Source organism: Euprymna scolopes, chromosome 11 (assembly GCF_053919585.1).
Source record: "Euprymna scolopes isolate OS-2025 chromosome 11, ASM5391958v1, whole genome shotgun sequence".
In the NCBI taxonomy this organism is placed as follows: Eukaryota; Metazoa; Mollusca; class Cephalopoda; order Sepiida; family Sepiolidae; genus Euprymna; species Euprymna scolopes.
The window spans coordinates 79,074,985-79,095,584 of record NC_136492.1 but is presented as its reverse complement, the minus strand read 5'-3'; the positions used below and the strand labels follow the sequence as shown (position 1 = coordinate 79,095,584).

General features: G+C 32.3%; 1 protein-coding gene and 1 long non-coding RNA gene across 3 annotated transcripts in view; both read left to right on the top strand.

Moving 5' to 3' along the window:
- The window catches only part of LOC145287934 (RNA binding motif protein, X-linked-like-1), a 38,378-nt gene extending 23,469 nt beyond the window's left edge, over positions 1–14,909 (top strand). The window contains exons 5-11 of one of the 2 annotated variants that reach the window (XM_080135887.1): positions 2,997–3,247; positions 4,315–4,359; positions 5,859–5,967; positions 6,246–6,311; positions 6,467–6,625; positions 9,655–9,737; positions 13,532–14,909. In XM_080135887.1, the coding sequence (XP_079992013.1) occupies positions 2,997–3,247; positions 4,315–4,359; positions 5,859–5,967; positions 6,246–6,311; positions 6,467–6,625; positions 9,655–9,737; positions 13,532–13,890 (1,072 nt within the window). In that variant the 3' untranslated portion in view covers positions 13,891–14,909. The remainder of the gene's footprint in view (positions 1–2,996; positions 3,248–4,314; positions 4,360–5,858; positions 5,968–6,245; positions 6,312–6,466; positions 6,626–9,654; positions 9,738–13,531) is intronic. The other variant, XM_080135888.1, reaches the window with a different exon arrangement.
- Positions 14,910–17,900: 2,991 nt separating this feature from the next.
- LOC145287935 (uncharacterized) overlaps positions 17,901–20,600 on the top strand; it is a 12,843-nt gene continuing 10,143 nt past the window's right edge. The window contains exon 1 of the long non-coding RNA XR_013869229.1: positions 17,901–18,093. This is a non-coding gene — a long non-coding RNA (uncharacterized LOC145287935). The remainder of the gene's footprint in view (positions 18,094–20,600) is intronic.

The following is a 20,600-nucleotide window of genomic DNA, read 5'->3' as shown; positions in this document are numbered from 1 at the left end:
GCGATGCGTACTCTTCGATGTCAACTAGCAAAATCACCTCAATTTCCAAAACAATTTTTTTTTTTTTTTTTTTTTTTTTTTTTTTTTTTTTTTGAGCCCTAATTTCGACCACCATCTCTTTGAAGATGAGCATTTCCTCTTCTGTCATTTGGGCGTTACCATTTTCCTTCTCTATCATTTTTTCTCTTTTCTTCTGAATCTCTTTTCTTTATCTTACACCAGTATTTCTCTTTAATTCTCTTTTTCCTTTCTCTTTCTCTTTCTCTCCAACACATTTTTATCTTAAAGAAACTCTTATCAGCCATGCCTTACCATATTTCAATTAAATTCCCATCACCGAAACTTAAAATAAAACATGTGACCCAATGACAATATCTTAGATCTACTAACGGTTATATCTCATAGGATTAGTGAATCTCTTGACAAAGGCTTCCTTTTCAGGGCAATTGCTCTTGACATATCAAAGGCCTTCGATAAGGTATGGCATAAGGGCCTACTTCACAAGATTTCCAGCTACGGTATCAATGGAAATGTCTTCTCAATTATTAAATCATTTCTCTCCGATAGGTTCATAAGAGTAGTGGTTGATGGGCAGAAATTAGAGGCCCACAGTATTAATGCTGGAGTTCCTCAGGGGTCCATCCTGGGCCCAACTCTCTTCCTGATCTACATCAATGATCTCCCAAAACACATACTTAAATCATTTGTTGACATCTATGCTGATGACACGACCATCTATGGCAACACATCAAAGGCCATAAATGACAAAGTTCTCTCTGATTCTCTCTCCTCTGATCTTGAGCATGTGGTACAGTGGGGGAAGAGGTGGCTGGTTACCTTTAATGCATCTAAAACCAAGCTTCTATCTTTACATCATCAATGCCCTGATCCCCATCTGGCAGCAATTGAAATGGATAGCTCTCGTCTTGGGGAGGCTGCATGTTTTGACAAGCTTCTGGGTTTGACCTTCACTCCTGATCTGAAATGGAACACACACATCAGGTCTGTTGCCAAGGACACTGAGAAAATGGTGGGATCCTTCTACCGCTCTAGAAGATATCTCACTACTGATGCAATTCTCTATCTGTATAAAAGCCAAGTACGTCCAAGGATGGAGTACTGCTGCCACATCTGGATAGGAGCTGCTAAAAGCAGCCTATCCTGCCTTGACAGAGTACAAAATAGACTTCGTGGTTTAGTGGGGGATGCTCTTTTTTCTTCCCTGCAGCCTCTCTCCCACAGAAGAGACGTTGCAAGCCTGTCTTTGTTTTATTGTTATTTCCATGGCAAGTGCTCGTCTGAGCTCCAATCTCTCGTCCCCCCTTGCCAATCTTTCACAAAAAACACCCGTCTAGCTGAAACTACTGTCATTAATTTTCCCCACTCTTTATCTGTGCCTAAATTCAAACGTAGATTCCATGAGCAGAGCTTCTTTCTTAGAAGTGCACGATTGTGGAACTTTCTTCCATTGGCCTGTTTCCCACCTGACTACAACTTGGATGTCTTCAAGTCCAACATAAACAAATTCCTGACAAACCGCCCCCTTAAGACACTCTATCAAATCTCCAATACTAATGATTACTACGATACTATCCCATTGATTACTGTACACGCGATAACCCTTATCCCCTAGTGGCTTCAGGGCCTTGATAAGTGGTGACCTTCATGTAAAAAAAAAAAGAAAGCAGACTTCTCTTCGCCAATGTCAACTTCACTTTGTTGAGAGATCTGTTATCTGTCCACCATATCAGCAATAAAAACATATTCCAGATTTTAGAGAAAAGAATGAATTTCTTATCCTAATCCTTAGCCCATAAGCAGGGTGAATTGGTTACCCGGGCATGCAACATCGATACACATTAAGTAATCTATACATTTATAAAAGTGAAATTGTCTGTGTCTGTACATTTTCCTACAAAACTACTCTATCAATTTTCAGTCTATTGAGATTTGGGAAAATCTTTTTAATCGGTTTTCGGCCAGAACTTTGGCTTTCAAGAGGTCAAAGTTCAACGATTTGACCTTTGAAAACTCTACCAAACTCCTCTGCCAATTTTTGGTCTAAACACTTGAAATTTTAGATGTGGGTTACTTGGACATGGGTCAAACTTTTTGATTTGAACCCAAAACAAATGTTATTGGGTCAAAGGTAAAAAACATTGACCTCTGTGGTGTCTACCAAATTACTCAGCCAATTTTTGTTAACATTTGAAATTTTACATAAAGGGTATTCAGACACAGGGTTAGCTTTTTAATCAGTTTCTGGCCTAAAATTTGACTACCAAGGGGTCAAAGTTCAAAAGATTTTACCTTTGCGGCCTCTAACAAACTATTTAGCCAGTTTTGAGTCTAAACATTTGAAATTTTATATAAAGGATATTCAGACATGCAGCAAGCTTTTTAATCAGTTTTTGGACAAAAATTTGGCTGCCAGGAGGTCAAAGTTGAAAGAGTTGACCTTTGCAGACTCTTCCAAACTCCTCCACGAATGTTGGGTCTAACCACTTGAAATTTTAGATGTAGGTTACCCGGACACAAGTCAAACTTTTTAATATATATATATATATGTATATATATATATATATATATATATATATATATATATATATATGCACATAAAGTTATGAAAGCACATGGGGCCTGAGCAAAGTCAGGCTGAATTGCTAGTATAATAATAACACTGATCATCTTAGGAATTAAAAATACAAAAGATTTAAAAGTTAAATTCTGTCAATTTTTCATTCCATTTAAAAACTGTTCTATTGATAATTAACTGAGAAAAGCATATTTCAAAAGAAAATTCCAATATAAAAACTGTTTGATTGAATTTTTAAAACAAATGGAAAATTCAAAATTTCTGAATTTTGCATTCTTGTTGCTTAGTAATAAATTCACAAGAACTAAGTCTGTTTATAAACATGATTGAATGTTTTCGCTTTGATTTGCTTTATTTTCTAGTTGTATTCTCCTTTTTATCTGTATTGTATTATTTTCAGTTCATTCAGGGGTGGACCTCCAGGTCGATTGCGACCTACAGGTCGAGGTGGTGGACCACCTGGACACTTTTCTCCTCCACTTGGAAATCGAGGACCACCATCTCCACCTCGTCACATGACTTCTCGAAGTATTTTCAGAGACTCCTCTCGAGGTCCACCAATGTCATCAAGAGGACCAAGAGATCTTTCTCCTCCGCCAAGACGAGGCCCACCCCGAATCCTGGAATCTCCACCCAGAAGATCCAGTTTTGGTAAGTTGAAACTCTTTTTCATTTCAGGTAATGTTCATTTATTTGACTTCAAATCGACTTAGACAAATAATTTTACGAATTTTACTTAACTCTTAGTTAAGTAAAATTCGTAAAATTATTTTTTTCTCATGTATATATCATGTTGAGATACCGGTTCCCATTAGATCACCGAAGTTAAGCAACATTAAACCTGGTTAATACTAAAATGTATGACCATTCCAGTTGCTGTATGTGCTCTCTGACTGGAAACAATGCAGAGAAGCAGTCTTGAACCTCTCCTTGCCATTGGATCCAAGCAGTGCCGATTCAGGAGATGTGTGGTTGGAGATTGCGCAACTCTTGCCTCACAATTATATGTGCAAGCTAACCTTACAGGGATGTCCATTGTCTGTTGGGACTGAACAGAGGTATCGATCTCATGTAAGATAACTTGGACAATGCTGTATAAATTGATTATTTAATCTTGGAGACAACAATATAAAGATAAATAACCATAGACATTGAACGAAGCATTTCACTTGTTGATATACATTTTAAACTTTAAAGACATGAAATAGTTAAAGTGTGATTAATCAGTGGAAGTAGAAATACTGAAATTGGAAATGGGTTTTTTTTTTTTTTTTTTTTTGCTTTTTCATAAAACGAAACTTTTCTTCCATTAAATTTTAAAAAGAAAAATGAATTGTTTTGAATAACTATTTCAAAAGGTTCTGGTAATAAACTTAAAATTGATAAAGCTGTCGTAAAATAAGTAAAAAAAATAATTTAAAATTCTTAATTTTTTCTATAAAATCTGCCATTTGTTTTTCCCCTTCTTCATGATCGGATTGATTGAAACTGTTTTCGATTTTGTAATGATTTAAATTTTCTTTCTTTCTGATGTGGCAAAAATATCAAGTCTGTATCGGATAATCCACAGCCAAATTTGTACCATTTCTGTTATTTCACGTTAGCCCCAGTCGGGTTCACATATCGATTTTAATGTATTCAAGTTTCGGTGGCTGCTGCTGCTATTTTTAATTTTAGAATTCTACTTGAGGTATTTCCCAATTTTCCTCTCTTTCCAGATGATGAATTGTACAATTCTCCATCACATTATTGGAAAAAGTCAGGTAAAAAGAACAAGGGGTCATTTTGAAAGGGAGAAGAAAAATTATTTTATTGTACACTATATGAAAATTCACCCCACCCCCATCCTCCTTGAACTAGTTTGCATATTACCTGATTAAGTTTTTTTTTTTTTTTTTTTTTAATAATGTATGGTATGTTAAACTAGATTTGTCCATCCTCATTTCCTCTATAGAATTTTTATGAACATCAAATGTAATTTCATTTTATATTTTGTTTTTTGTTTTTTTATCTGTAAATATTTAGTTTTATTTGCTCACTTTAATTCATTTTTATTTCTGCTTTTTTAAAAATCTTGCACATATCTTGTTTTTGAAAATTTAAAATCTGCATTTTAAGAAAATACAAATTTTATTTGTTATTCTTTTCATTTGCTGTTGGTGTTTGGATCACCTGCCTTTTCACGCTTTTTATGCTTTTAAAAATATTAAAAGTTGTTTGACTTATTTGTGAGGATGTTTGAAAGACTTAAATGTTTTTTTGGTAGGATCATATTCTAGCAAAATGATAAATGACACGAGTTGCAGAAACAATTGTTTGCTCTCGATTCTGAAATAGTTTTTGTATATTGACACTCTGAGTGCTGTTATGTCTGAGAATTAGATTAGATCTTACATGGCCGTTTCAAACATATCCACGTGGCTTATATTCTAGTTGAGTTTTAGTGACTATGTCTTAGCCATTACATATCCTTGTAGTATTTCATTAGTTATTCTTTAATGAACTGATTTTTTGATGTATACACTAGACAGATCATGATTGTAACTGGGATATTCAAAATTAGTGTCATACTCTTGGCATCAAATAAATCTAATACTTTTTCCAAAAGATTCATTTTCATTTTACCTAATAGTTGAAAATAAAATTTTGAACTTGTAGATTTGTTTCATTTTCATTCATGAATAAAGGTCTGGTGATGTGTGTGGTCAGCTAGTGATATAATGCTGGGTTCAGACTCTTTAAAAAAACTTTAGTATTGTGATTATCTTACCATTTTTATATTTAATTCTTTACATATCAGCTGGTCCAATATAAGTAAGCTCCAGGCTTACAAATAGTTGACAACATATTTATTTGCAAAACTAATATCTGTTGCTCATACACGTTTACCACGTGTATTTGCTACTTTTTAATTTCTTAAAGCCTGTGGCACTGGTTATCTCCCTTGTTTTTATCCTTTTTTTTTCCGCTTGGCATAACCAGATTTTTCTCTCCTTCACCTCCTTATTCATTCCTGCAAGCTTCCATCATATCCTTTGAACTTTAATCTTAATAATTTTGCTGTTAATTAAATTCTATGAGCAACTTATCAAAATTGAAAATGAAAATCTTTAGACATTGAATTTTCAAGTATGACTTGTTGAATCCTCATCAAATGAAAGTCAGGTAAGGTATTAGATATAAAACATTTAATTCACAAAATTAGAATTGGAGTGAATTTGATATTGTGAAATTTCTCTAAAAGTTTACTGCTATCTTGCAGGTAGGGGAGACCGACTGTCAATGGGTGTACCTGAAAGAGTGCCTTTAAGAAGCAGAGATTTTGCACCATCTCCACCTCGTGAAATAAGAAGAGATTATAGAAATGAGAGGTCAGTATCTACAATCTTCCTTGTCATCCTAAATATATTTTTGTTTCATAAGAAATGGTTAGACATTAACAAAAAAAATTTTTTTAATTTCTCTTTCCTTTAAACTTCACTCATCTCCTGTTTAATGATAGAAAATTAAAATTTTATAAGATTGTGCTATGTAATATTTTTTATTTACAATCATTTAAATTTGAAAATGTTTATATCAAAAGAATATTTTATTTGTTATGAGATGTATCATTTTGAAGTTTTTTCTATTGAAGTTTTTCTGTTTTTAGAGAATTTCGAGAATACAGTCCTCGAGAATTTGATCGTCCTTCATTCCGTGAAAAAATATCTTCTAGGTAAAATGTTGACTTTCTCTTCAATCTGTTTGCATATTTGTCCATTTAAATGAATTTTTTTTAATGAAAATCAATTTGCATAGTTGAGTAAACAAATTTTCTTTCAATCTTTATGAAAATTATTGAAGTTTTTTTTGAATGTCATTTGTTTGCAGGGATTATTTATCTGACAGAGACCTTGGAAGTTCACGATCAAGTCGTGATTATATCTCTTCACGATATGATGACCTGGACCGAGAATATTCCAGTCGAGAATTCATGTCTCGAGATCATGCTCCGTCAAGCAGGGGAAACCGATCTTATGGAACCAGCAGGTAAGTTGATGTATTTTGCTGTCGATATTTTAAAATAACGTTTTGACAGATAATCTGTAATTGGAAGATATGTGCTCTAATCAGTCTCCATCTTTGGCTCTACACCAATTAATTTATTTTCCGGAATTCCAAATATTAATTCCTGAATAATTCATATATTGTTTGGAGGATTAGCATTCTCGACAGAAACTGCTGAAATTCTTCCTTTCAAATTATACTAGCGGGGAGTACCCGGCGTTGCCCGGTTGTTTGTATGTGTGTGTATGGAGGCGGGTTAAGTAATAACCCTGCTTAAATATTATAAAAAAGAGGATGTTAAAAAAATCGGAAAAACCAAATTAAAGGTGTAAAAGAAAAAAAAATGTTTTAAGTCGGGAGGAGGGATTGAACTTGGAAGCCTTGCCGCAGAGGTGGAAACAAAAGCCAACTACTTAACCGTCTCAACTACGAGTGAGAGTAATTGATTAGCGTGTTAAATTAAAGCTTATAAAGCAAGTGAAAGAGGTTTGATTGACAGGAAGACGCTAACCTGTGAAAGTACACTTCATACAGCGTTTTTCCTAGCCTCTTATTGAACGATCTATTTCTGATATATGCTGCTGCCATTAAAGCATATGTCCATAAACTATGCGGTAATTTTGATTCAATAAGTAGGCATCTTGTCATCTCAAAAAGGGTTCGCCATGCCCTTTCAGCGGTGCCATTTTGGAAGGGGGAATACGGCGCCGGTTTCTCGTGTTTAATACGGTGATTAATTAATAGAAGTTCAAAGTCTTTACTAGTAAATTCAGTCCCATTGTCTGAGCGAATACATTTTACTGAATCATACAGGTTTCTAAGTCGTGACAGGCAGTTTTTGAGGGAACCATATTTTTTAAATGATATAGTTGGCCATTTTCTTTAATGTTAAATACAGTTCCATTGGGGTATATCAATTTTGGTGTATTTTAGCCAAATTGTATATTCGCGCCTTGTTTAATTGCAGCCTGCACGAAAAATATGTCTTGCTTAAATGTAGGTATGTAGGTATGAACAGAGCATTTTTTAGAATACAGTTACAGATTTTGCCTTTATTATTTTTTAGGGATATTTTAGCATTGCCTCTTTTCAAGACTATATCATTTATTTGACTACTGTCGGCAAGTTCGACAAAATGACTTTGAGGATTAAAGTTTGAAACAAAATTAATAAAATCAGATTCCTTGGTGATAACGTGCGCTGTAGCACCAGTCTACAAGGAGATTTTTACCGTTTGTGGTATTGTCAAAGTTACTTGTGAATAGAAATGTATGTTCTTCCTCAAAGTTCTCAACGTTTTTTACAGAGTCCATTTTTGAGCGTTTATATCGACATTGGAAACTTTTGTGGTTGGGTCGTCCACAATTATAGCAGATAATTTTCTTTTTTGGGGGGGGGAAATTACTTTTGGAGACGTTGCGGTGAGGTGCGTAATTTGGTGGTGTTTACTTTTGAGAAGCATTTTTGAACTTCATAATATTGCTGGAGTTATTATTGTCCACGAGCATACGATTAGTCTCTTCATAACTGCGCAATGCCACTTTAAATTCGCTGAAAATTATGAGTTTGTCTTTCTGAGTTATAACAGTTGTAAATGGTTTAAAATCGGCTGGAAGTCCCTTGAGGGTCATTGATATCAGCAAGCTATCGCTTATTATTTCACCTGAGAGTTTTAAAGCATTCGCATTTGTTTCTGTCCTTATAACGTAGTCAGTAATTGTTTCATCCTCGTTACGTTTCAGAGACGTTAGTTCTGTATATAGGGATAATATTTTCCGTTTGATAAATAATGTTCTCTTAATATATTCAATGCTTTCCTTCCATCATCCGATGTGTCTCTTATAATCAGAGACAGACTTCTATCGTCTAAACATTGAATCAGTTCTGCAAAAACAGTTGCATTCTTTTCGAGAAATTTGGGATCGTTTGGATTCTCTGTTGGAGATTGTATGACTTTGTGTAGCTTTCGAATCCTTAGATATCCCAGAAATTTTACCTGCCACAATTTGAATTTAGATTCTGATCCGTCAAAGAAAAGACGGTGGCTGGGCCCATAACCTGTTAAGTTTTGAGACATTGTGTTGAACAAAGATGGCGGCGTAGTTCAGATCAGTAACCAAGATGACGGCCAAGAATCAAATGCGGTCCATGGCGTAGTTAACGGCGAACTGATTGAATCCAAAATTCAACAATTTTTATAATTTTAAACGTTTTCATTGGTTGTTTAGCACAGCCGTTGGTTATAAAAAGATTGGCGAATCCATTCGTCTCATACTCCCATCAGGAGTGAAAAACATTTTACAAACCCGGAAGCCTTGCCGTGGAGGTGGAAACAAAAGCCAACTACTTAACCGTCTCGACCACGAGTGAGAGTAATTGACTAGCGTGTTACGTAAAGGCTTATAAAGCGAGTGGAAGAGGTTTGATTGACAGGAAGATGCTAAATAAGGTCATCGCGGGATCGTTACGATGACATGTCAGTATTTTTAGTTTTCGCTCCCCCCCAGATGATGGTGAGAAGGGGGGAAAGCAGCTCTCCATTGTCCAAATCGAATAGCAATTGTTTGATATAAGGAGAAACTCCACATTGATCAAAAGCTGATTGCTATCTGGAGAACACGACCTGGTTGAATTTAGTTTCGCTGTATTTATACTAAAAAGCAGGACAAACAGGGGACAGAGCGAAATAGCGCAAATCTCATGAAAGTTAACGTAAATAAATCTAGAGGCGACCCGCATTCCCAAATCCTAGATATTTTTATCGGAGGGGGGGGGTATATAAACAGTTCTAAGCGATAGTACCCCCCCCCCCCCCCCTCCTGGGAGCGTCGGCAAAAAAAGCCTTTGCGAGACCTACATAAAATGATCACACACATTTTGCCTTTTCTATAGATAATAATAATAAAATTGAATATTGAAGCAATCTTTCAGTTTTGATCTGAACTGACGACTTATACAAACGTTTTTCACTTGTTGGTAATGAAGTTTTTTGTTTGTTTTTTTTATCTTAGGGATGCTGGTCGCAGTTTTGTTAGCCATGAGTATGAGAGAGGTGGTCTCTCACCTCGTGAGTACGATTCTTACAGAAGTTATGGTAAGTAAAAAATTTTATAAAAACCTCACAAACGATTTTTTTTTTTTTTCTAATGTAACGTCTCACTCAGTAAGTTCTGAGCCTAATTAATAAAACAACTTTCAGGCCAAATTAAACTTCATTCACCATCAGTCTTTTCCTTGGGTAATACATTGGTTCCAATGCTTCTCTCACAATTTGATGCCTTTTTTATAATGATTTCTTTGACTTGAAAATATGCCTCAATTTTCAATATAAATCCTTTGTAGTTAAATATTTTTTACTGGAGCATTCTTTTGAGGTTTGCAAATAGTTGGTTACTGGGGCTGGATCTGGAAGATACATTGACTGCAGAAGAAATTTGAAATGCAATTCATATTAGTTCTGTTATTGTTTTGATTTTGTTACATGTCATATTATGCCAAAAATAATTTTCTTAGTTTGTGGTCTTTTTTTTTTTTTTTTTTTTTTAAATGATTTCTTCCTTCAGTTGCAGCAATAATGCTATATAATATTTGCTTCCTTTCTCGAATAATCAAGATGAAAGAATACCTTATGCCTCCAAAAACTCTGAGGCCAAAATCTTACCTATTGATTTTTGCATCTTTAATTACTTTGAACAAATTTTACTTGCTGATTTCCATGCTAACTGCCAATTTAATTCTGTAGAGGCGGATCCGTATTTTAGCCTTTGTCATGTATGGAAGAACTAAATGTTCTGAATCGTTGTGTTATTTATTTTTTTGTTGTAAACGTGACACTGACTTTGAAGACTGAGTTATCACTGACAAATATGTAAAATGATAAATGCACTACCTTATATCTTCAAATCTTCTGCTATCTCACAACTTCAGTTTACGATCTACCAAAATAAGTTTCTAGGCTTTTATGTTGTCCAGAACAACTGCTGGATTTAGTCAATTTGAGCATTCAGTATCATTTGTATATGTATGATAGCATTAAACTTAGTATACCACTTAACCATTGTTTATGACAGAGTTCAAATAATATTTACAAAGTCATTGTTTTGTTTGAACTGTTTTTTTTCCCATCATAAAGCAATGCTTTATTAAACAACAAAATTCTTTTTATTGTTTTGAAAATTTGGAGCAGTTGTGATAATATAATTTATGAAGTTGTAATCTGATGAGGCTTAAAGTTTTTGCCACTTGCTATTTAAAGGTTAATGATAACACTGTGTTCAAAGTGAGTGTTGCGTTTGCTCACAGTAAAAAAAATGTGTAAAAATCTTAAGATTTTCTAAATTTTAGTGGCGCCATCAAAAGGATGTCTCAAAAAATTGTACTTACTCCCCGAATGACAATAAAACCTTCATTTATGAACATAATTAAATAAAATAGCTTAGAACACAGAAGACAAATGTAATTAGAGAATAATGTTCGCAAATGCTCAAATTGATAACTTATTGTCCAGACAATGCTAGCGTACACAAACGGATTCACAAAGTCATGAAATAGGTTGTTACAGTACTTTATTTTATTTTTTTTTAAAGACACCCTCTATTTGCTAGTTTTGGAATTTGAGTAATGTTAATTCTATAAAAACGTTAAAGATATTTTCTAAACAAGTACAATTTGAAATTATTTTCAAATTAAAATTTGTAGTGTAAATATTTGGAAAATTTTTAATGCTTTTCACAAAATACTTGTAATTCATCCAATTGAAAAATTTTCCCATTTTGTTGATAAATCCCAATATAAATTGTCTGTTTTGTAATGGAAACTCTTCTTAGCCTGTTTTTCAAAATGTCTGCATATCCATTCTTTATTAAACCAAATTGAACGGTTATTCTTCCATTTGATATTTTGTTTTTCTGACTAGAATTTATTTTTAAAAAATTAACACTTGTGAGACTTTATTTTTCAGCACAAAATATTTCAGTTTAAAATAAGTTAAAAATGGTTTTGGTTTAAACTTGTGAAAGAGTAATCATCTGCCTGTGTTAGCAATCCAAATACTGCTGCTGACTACTTTTTTTTACATGGCTGTAATCTAATTGGAGCTATTCTTGCTCTTCTGTTGCCTGATACAGATCTGTGTAGAAATCAGTTCTAGAATTTATACCAATCATGACCGGATGGCTTTTATCACTTGAAACAAGAGAGTGCTAAATAACTATGCTGAACCGATCTGCCCAAGATCGGGGAGAACTTGCAACTGGATAGAAATAGAAAATGTTCTATTATAAAAATATCAGACAATTTTCATGATCACTCTACCAAAAGTAAAAGTACCAACACTGTTTTTAATCTCCTTAACTGAATTGGTTTGAGTGAATCGATATACCAAGATGATAAACGTTTTAATAAATGATAAAGGAAGGTACCCACAGAAAACTTGGATTATCTGAAACTGGAACAAAAACCTGTACCCTCAAATGAACTGACGCTCTGAAGAAATGCTTTGAAAGAGGTGATAAAAATGTCTATAAGGATATTAAAGCAGACAATGATTATGAGTAATGAACAAATTAAATTTGTTTTTTGTTTTAATGTTGAAAAATTTATTTTCAGGCTTTTTATTTTTACTAACATTCTTGTTATTACGTAATCTACAAAAGAAAATGTTTGTTGATCAATCTTTATTGGATTAAAAAATTCAACTTTTATGCTTGAAATTGGAATATGGAAATGAAATGTTAATACATTTTCTAAAAAAAAAGAAACAAACGTTGGACACGGAATTCAAAATGATGAATTAAATGCCAACAGTTGAGAATTTAGATGGATTTAGTATTTGTGTCTGAGTGAAATACCATCTGAAGTGACTAGTACTCAGGTTTAAAACATTTCTCATATGTTAGGAGGCTGCATTTTTTATTGATAAATTGTTTTTTTTATACATTAATTGTAGGGTTGTCAAAACTATATATATTTTTTTAAATGATGCCTTTAAAATAATACAAGTTATATATACATTCAGTCAAAGACATAAAATTATGATACTAAAAAATATTTTTGTTCAATTATATTTGGATTAATTGGACTGAGTGTTATTTGCACAAAGTCCCCATATTTGATAAACATGGAGACTTGGGTACCTGAAGGTCAAAGGTTACATTGACTGAAAAGTTCTGGAAATTACACTCAAGATGAGGACATTATTTCAGATCAATTCAAATACATGTCTTTCAGTTTTATTTTTTATTTCACCTCCCCTCCTCTCTTTCCTAACAAATTTTTAACATGGCCTTAGAAATCATTTTTTTTAGAATCTTTTACTTTTTTGCATATGTGCCTTTCTCTATCTCCACTATATTACAATACTCTCAGTAAATGTTTTCTGTCTCTTTATCACACTCTTTCTCACACACTGTCAACCTTAGGTCTCTGTCTTTTTGAAACCGTATCTCTCTTTGTTATTAGATTTTTTATTTAGCTAGTGAAATCGAGTACAATCAAACTAACCAAATGAAGTCTAATGGCATTTAACATTTACTAATGTAGTATAAGAGAAATTTCTTGTTCATGATATTGAAAATAGTCTAGAATTTCTAGAATTTAAACATTTATTTTTTCATATTTGCATCAAAGTTAAAATTCTAGTATTGACAACCCTACTTGATTAGGTTAATATACTTTTAGTAAATGTTTTGAATTGTCACCTACTCAAGCTGGATAAATATTAAGAATTGTTAGACAAAAAATTAATTTTGTAAATGTTTTCAATCACTAATGGAATTGATTTTCTTTCAACAAATTGTTCATATCTTTGAAAATGGCTGTTATGTGAAAGCTAACACTTTTTTTTTATATACAAGTCAACAACGTTCTAGTATATCTTGTGAATTTTAGGTCCTCGTGACTCCCCGGGCCCAAACAGAGGACCACCGTCTCGCAGCTATTCTTCATATGGACCGACTACCAGCACATCCCGTACCTACATATCTAGCAGTTCACGTGGAGGCGGCCCACCAGTATCCTCCAGAGGGCCTCCAATATCTTCAAGAGGACCACCTATTTCATCTCGAGGTCCTCTTCTGTCAAGAAGAGGCTCCATGGGTAGTGAACCTCGTGGTGGCGAATATAGCCGTGAAATGTATTCTACAGGAAGCAGACGTCCTGCTCCACATGATGCACGTGGACCTCCAACAAAACGCCCTCGTGGACCTGATGGGCCTTCTCGGAGTGGACCTCCTCCTTTCCGCCGTTAAAATTATCATCTGTCGATCCCCCTTGAAACATCGTAGCTATATTCCATATCAGAAAATTTCCTAAGAGAAGAATCAGCATTTGTTGGAATTTTCTTCATAATTGAACAAAAGTCATTTTTTTCATTGCTTCAACTTGCAGTCCTGCTTTTTTCTCGTCCTCATGAACTTTTCATTTTGAATTAACACCATCCCACCTTCTGTTTACTGCAACATGTGTATCTGTCACCAACAGATGAAAGACTTTCAAACATGGAGATACAACTTTTTAAAGGAATTATAATCATTAGTAGTAGCTACAAATTAATATGAATGACAATTTTTAAAAACAAATAAAATCTGAACAAGAAGTAAAAAAAAAAATTTAAAAATTGTACTGAATTTTAAACAACTTAGAAAAACTGTTTGCTTTATTTATTCAGTCAGAGACTTTCTATAAACTGCCAATCCATCTGACATTGCAAAGAAAACCTTCAATCTGATGTCTGTCATTAACATATCCTAATTTAGTAGTTTGATTTTTATTTTTTTAATACATTAGCTCTTTATTTTTATTTTTTTTCATTCCTATTGATATTTTAACTTTCATATGTTGGAATTTTAGTCATCTTTGATGGTTGTAATTCATTTTACCTTTGAAATTTTTTTTTTTAAAAGAAATATTTAATAAGCAAATCACCTATAAATTATTTCTACTCAGATGAGTAATAATAAACATGAAACAAAAACAACTTGAAGATATGGACAACACTGCTTTAATGAAGTTTTAGTTTGCCATGTTTGGATGTCTTTTCTCAATTAAAGAACTTTGTAATAGAATAGGAAGTATTTTAATGTTGCTACTATAATCTGATGCTGAATAAAAACAAATAAATTGAAAAAGCCTCAAAAGGGAAACTTTCCATACAAGTGAATCACTATTAAAAAAGCGAATCTTTTAAAACAGGATCTGACAAATGTTTAAAAGGAAATGCTAAAAAGTTGTGATTGATGTATTTCAATAATAAATCAAAGAAAACTAATCATCCTCTCGCTTTCTTTTTGTACTTGAGAATCCAATTCTTCAAATCAGACAAAAGTCAACCATTCACATTGCAGACTTATTTTCTCCTTGTCATTTTACTACCACAACCAAGAAATGTTTCACAGTGAAAAGGAAATCTTCTCATTTTTTCAAAGTTTTAATTATTTAAAGATTAATTGATATTTCTAAATTGTGGAAAATTAAGCATTTTCCCAAATCTTTGCTTTCATTTGAACTGAATGAGGTAGACTCATGTCAACAATGCTCAATTATTGTTTGACATTTTGTCCATCAAAAATGGCGAGGAAATTTTGTGAATCTCTGCTGTTGAGCACATCCCTTTTTAATATGCTCTTCTGGAGAATTAGAGATCTCCTGTTCAACAAGCAAAAAAAAAAAAAAAAAATCTGACAAAGAGATGCCAGAATATATTGTGAAATATACAAATGAATTATATGCTGTGCAAGTCAGGTTTTTATATAAGAAAACCATTTTGATTTCAACTTTTACAGGAATTTTCCAGCAATGACTTTTTTCCAAATAGATAATTCTAATAATAATAAAAATCTAATCTTATGGAGATTAAAACAGTTGGAATAATGTGTGCTTTGTAATTTGAAAGAAAGCCATTGTCACATTTTATTTTTCCCAAGTAAAAAAAATGACCAAAAATTCTTTTCTGTCCATTTAAATAGTATGAAAACACAAAGTAGACATATTTTTTTGCTTTGAATGAAATAATTTCTTTATTCATCATTTTTGATATTTTAATGCAGCTGTTGCTCAACTCCAACCAGTTTGCTCTTGGAATTAATTTAATAATTCTCAAAATGAGTTGACATTTAGAATTGATTAAAATATTTTCTATCATTTTCAATCTTGAAAATATTTCATTTTGTTGGTTGGGTTTTATTTTTATTTTCACCAATCAAACTTTACATTAATTACTATCACTGCCCTTTTCTTCTGTTTCTTATCCACAACTGAATTGAATAATTGTCTATTTTGCTTGGGAAAAATGTCTCTGGCTTTCTTTTCATGTTCTGCCATTAAAACGAATTTGTTCCACATGTGACCAAAATATATTTCAACCAAAAAAAGATATAAAACCAGATGGAAATTTTGTTATCAATTGAGATTGCCATCAAAATGTATTTTACTCTGATGTATATAACATGGCTGTATTAAATATTAAATCAATTAAACAGCAAAGATATATAAGATTGCAGAGAATCCTCTTCATTTGAAAAGATCCTAAATGCAAATGGTTTCAACAAAATCAAAAAACCTGTTTCAATTCAACTTGAATTCATTTTCATGTGGAATTATTTCCGTTAAAAAATTTTAATTTTTGTTTTATTTTATTGCAAAGAAAAGGCAAAACAAAAGTCAAAAAAATTTTTGAAAGAATTTTCTTGAAATTAATTGGAATCTTCATCTGAAACAAGCATGTATTTGATGGAATGAAAAATCCTGGAAATCTCTTGATCAGCGATCCAATGGGTAGGTATTTGAAAACAGGACATATCTTGAAACTGGAATTCTTCTGGATAAAGTAAATTGAAACTGATTCACTGGTAGGTACTTCCATCCTTATCTATTTGATCCGCACCTGAAAACATAGTTGTGACCTCTACAATATGGCCGTATTAGAGGAGTGGAATCCAGTTGATACCAACATTTTGGTTGGAAAACAAATATTCTTTTTCATAAGTATTAAATTCAAGATTGTTATAAAAATCTGCCTCACAATTATTTTTTTAATGGCTGAATTGAAACGTTTTCTTTATTAGTTATTTTTTATTAATTCTTGGATTCTTACTCATCTGATTAGTCAAAGAGGTGACTCCTGTTTGTGTCAGTGTGTAATGTTTTTGCGTTCTGTTTGAAATCATCCTGTTGTCCCCTTAAGGGATTGTCGGATCTACAACAAAGGAAATAGAATTAACACCTACAACCACCACTGAATTTCACCATGTGTCAATATGATGATTATGTGCATTGGCAAATACATTGTGAATTAATCTTGTTTCGGTTGACTATGAAATGAAATTCCATTGTGAAGGTTTCAATGAATATAGCAGAATTTTTTATAGTTGCTTGAATTGCATCAAATTGGAAATGTAAAAAATGGATTTTCTTGGTAAGTATAGAATCTAATCTGACAAACCTCATGTTTGCTTGAAAGTAAATGATTGACATGTCTAAAACTGTCTTAACTGAATTTCACACTTGATTTTCTGCTTAAAAAAGACTTCCAATTCAAAATCTGCCAATTTCCTCGTCTTCTCGCTGAAGGATTCTCATTACAATTTCATATGAAAATGTTGCACTATTTCAAATGCACAAAAATTTCAATATCTGGAAATGTCTTCAGTAAATTGATGCCCTTCATCTCAATCAACCTCCGGGCATATAAAGCATTATAGTTCACCTCATTTCATTGACTAAGAAAATCTCTAAAACCTGGCATTTTAAACTATGCATACACAGTTGTCATCATAAAGGAATATGAAACTATGGGTTCACGTTTCATGGCTGGATTGAAAATTAGTTCTTGTGTTTAGAATTGAGAAGCTCATAAAAATCTTAAATGCTTTTCTCAAAGTAATTTCTATTTTCATAAGTTAGGTATATGATTGGGAGATTTTCTTTTTCATAATTTTTTCTTTCTTTTTCTTTTTTTTGTTAATTTGTTTCCCTATCTGCTTTTCAGTGAATGCAGTTGAAATATCCACAAAAGGAAAAGCTAATTCTCTGTTGGGATTCAAAAGAAATGTATTAAACCGTCAGGAGAACGAGTTTAGTGTGGCGGCTGCAGGATGATGGTGACTACTTTTGATAAACAATGATCTGACTGGCATGGCCTGTTAAGACATGTGCTGAGTTTTGAAAAGGTTTGCCCACGGATGAGCAGCACTGTGTATGTGTTATCACATCAGATGGAAGAGTTGAAAATCCTTTGTGTTCTAGCTTACTGAAGAGATGCTGAAATACAGATGGTTTTCTTGGCTTGAAAAATGTCCAGCAATGCGTGGAGATTTCCTAGACAAAATTTCCCTTCTGTGAAAACAACAAAAAGTAAATGCTATAGATGTCAAATGGTGTTTATTTTGAATAGACTTTGCTCAATAAAAAATGCAACTTCAATTTCCATTGTTGAATGACTGCCTATTCTACAGGTAAGTTGTCATATTTATCAATTCTTTTACTGTCTACAATGATAGCATCATATAAAGACGTAGTTCTCATCATCTAACAAATGATTTCTTGCCTTGCAAACTTGAACAGTAACCAAAATTGTTTTTAGCATCTTTTCTTTTAATGCTTAATAATTATTATAACGAACAAAAACTTACATGTGTATTACTCTTGGTCTCTTTGAATATATCAAAATGTGATATTTCATTTGATAGGCCCTAATAGATGTAGTTATGAATTCATTTTTATCATGATTGTACCCAGAAAACCAATCAAATTGTATGTTTGGATTTTTTTAAAGTAAAATTTAATTACATTATCATTTGATCGATAATTTACTAATCAAACCAAATATTTATAAAACTACTATCACCGGCATCATGGGTTTCCATCGTAAAATACGCATAAATATATTTTCATTTACGGATGGTTCGTATTTATTAGAGTCAATTATTTCATACTATATTATACCCAATATATAGTCATGATTTCGGAAGTAAAAGATTTGAGTTCCATCAGCTAGTATTGAAACCAAACTAAAAATTTAACAAAACCCAGTTTCATGATTGTATACTATGTCTACAAGTTAAGCAAAGACTGGAGTTTACTTGTAGTCAATATGATTAAATTATGTAAATTTTATTAAATACAAGCTGGTTTCATGACAAGTGTTTTTGATAGACAAGATGCAAACAAGAGCGGTCGGATGATCCAGTTTTATAATTATATAGATACTAATTCTGTCGCTGTTTAATAACTTTTTTACAAAATTATTGAACGTTTCCAACCCACAAGGATTTCATTTTAAAGTCTGAAGTGACTTTCCATTCTACAGTTTAAATGCTTCCAAATTCCTTTCAAACTTCAAAGTTTCTCAAAGTAATAAGTTTTTTTTTTTTTTCATTTATATTAAGAATAGATTAAAATGGTTTACTTGTTTATAAAAAAAAAACATTCTGATGGATTTAATTTTGTAATGAAATTTTAATTTTTTGCTATTGCATTTTTTATGTCATTAAATATTTGAGAGAATGAAAGTTTATTTTTCTAAATCATGTAGAGCTGTGAAACATGCCAACTTTACAGATTATCGTGATCATTCTCAATCTATTAAACAAGTTGATTGTATGCAAATACAATATACCATACACATGTGTGTCTTACTTATAGTCTCGCAGAATATTTCTGATTGGAAAGAGAAATGACTCAGTTGATATGTTGTGTATTACTGGATTGCAACTAGTTATTTATTTTAGGATACCTCCATTTGTAGCAATTAGCACATTACCTAGAAATATTGCACAGAAAACCTTCAGTTTTATAGTCAAGATTATCTACAATCTTTAAAATATTTAATATCTTTTAAAAGCCTGACTAAATTTTTTATGTAATTTTACAAGTATATTTCATTCCTCTAGTTTTTTTCCATGTTGCTATCAACTTTGCTTATTTCTCATGGTTTGAATGCTCACTTTTAACTTAACATCATTACATGATTTTTTTTCTATTGTCCTATTGTCTATTCTGCCTTCAATAGCTTTTTTACTTAACATCACTTTCTTTTTTCCTATATTACATGACCCATTGCGTAGAAAGTAAGTTTGATATGAATTAACTAATCTTCCATCTCTAAATTTTAGAGGCATTTTAATCTATCTACAATCTCTATCAACAATTTCCCTCTTTCTCTATCTGTGCTTAAATCTAAACACAAATTCAATGAACAAAACTTTTTTTTTTTTTTCTTAGAACTTCCCACCTGGAACTACTTTCTATCTGACTATAATGTGGTCATCCTAAAGTCCAATATAAATAAATTCTTGTCGGGCTAACCCCCGTAAATAGTCAATCTTTATCCAACTTCCTCCACTAAGAACCACTACACTGTTGTCTCATCCTCAAGTGGCTTTTGGGCTTTGATAAATGATCACACTCTTGTAAAAAAAAAAAAAAAAAAAAATTCACTCTTTGAATGATAGCAATGATAAACAATAACTATACAGCACTAGAAACTCTTAGTATGTACACTACCTACAGTTGCTGCATTCAGAGTTTTCATAACTTAGTTTTTGGGTTTTTTTTTTTTTTTTTCAAATCTGACATTATCTAACGAATAAGAAAAAAAAACTGACTTTATTAGGAGTCAAAATATCTAACTTGCATAACTTAATTTGAGAAATAAAAAAATTCAACATTAAATAACTAAAAAGGATTGATATGCTGTAAAAGAACCAGCTGTAGTATTAGCATGCCAGGGAAACGCTAAGTAACCTGGTTGATCTGTTATTAGAAAAAATAAAACAATTAGATTTCGGAAAATGTAGATTTACAGTTTGGAATATTTAGTCAGGAATTTAAAATAAAGTTTAGAATAAATAACATCGATTTAGGACTTTTCAGAGTAGTTGTGGAATTTGGTTAAAAGTAAATAGATTTTTGCTTACGTGAAAGGTCACCTGTTTGTATCCTTGGACCCGTGGTTAGGGAT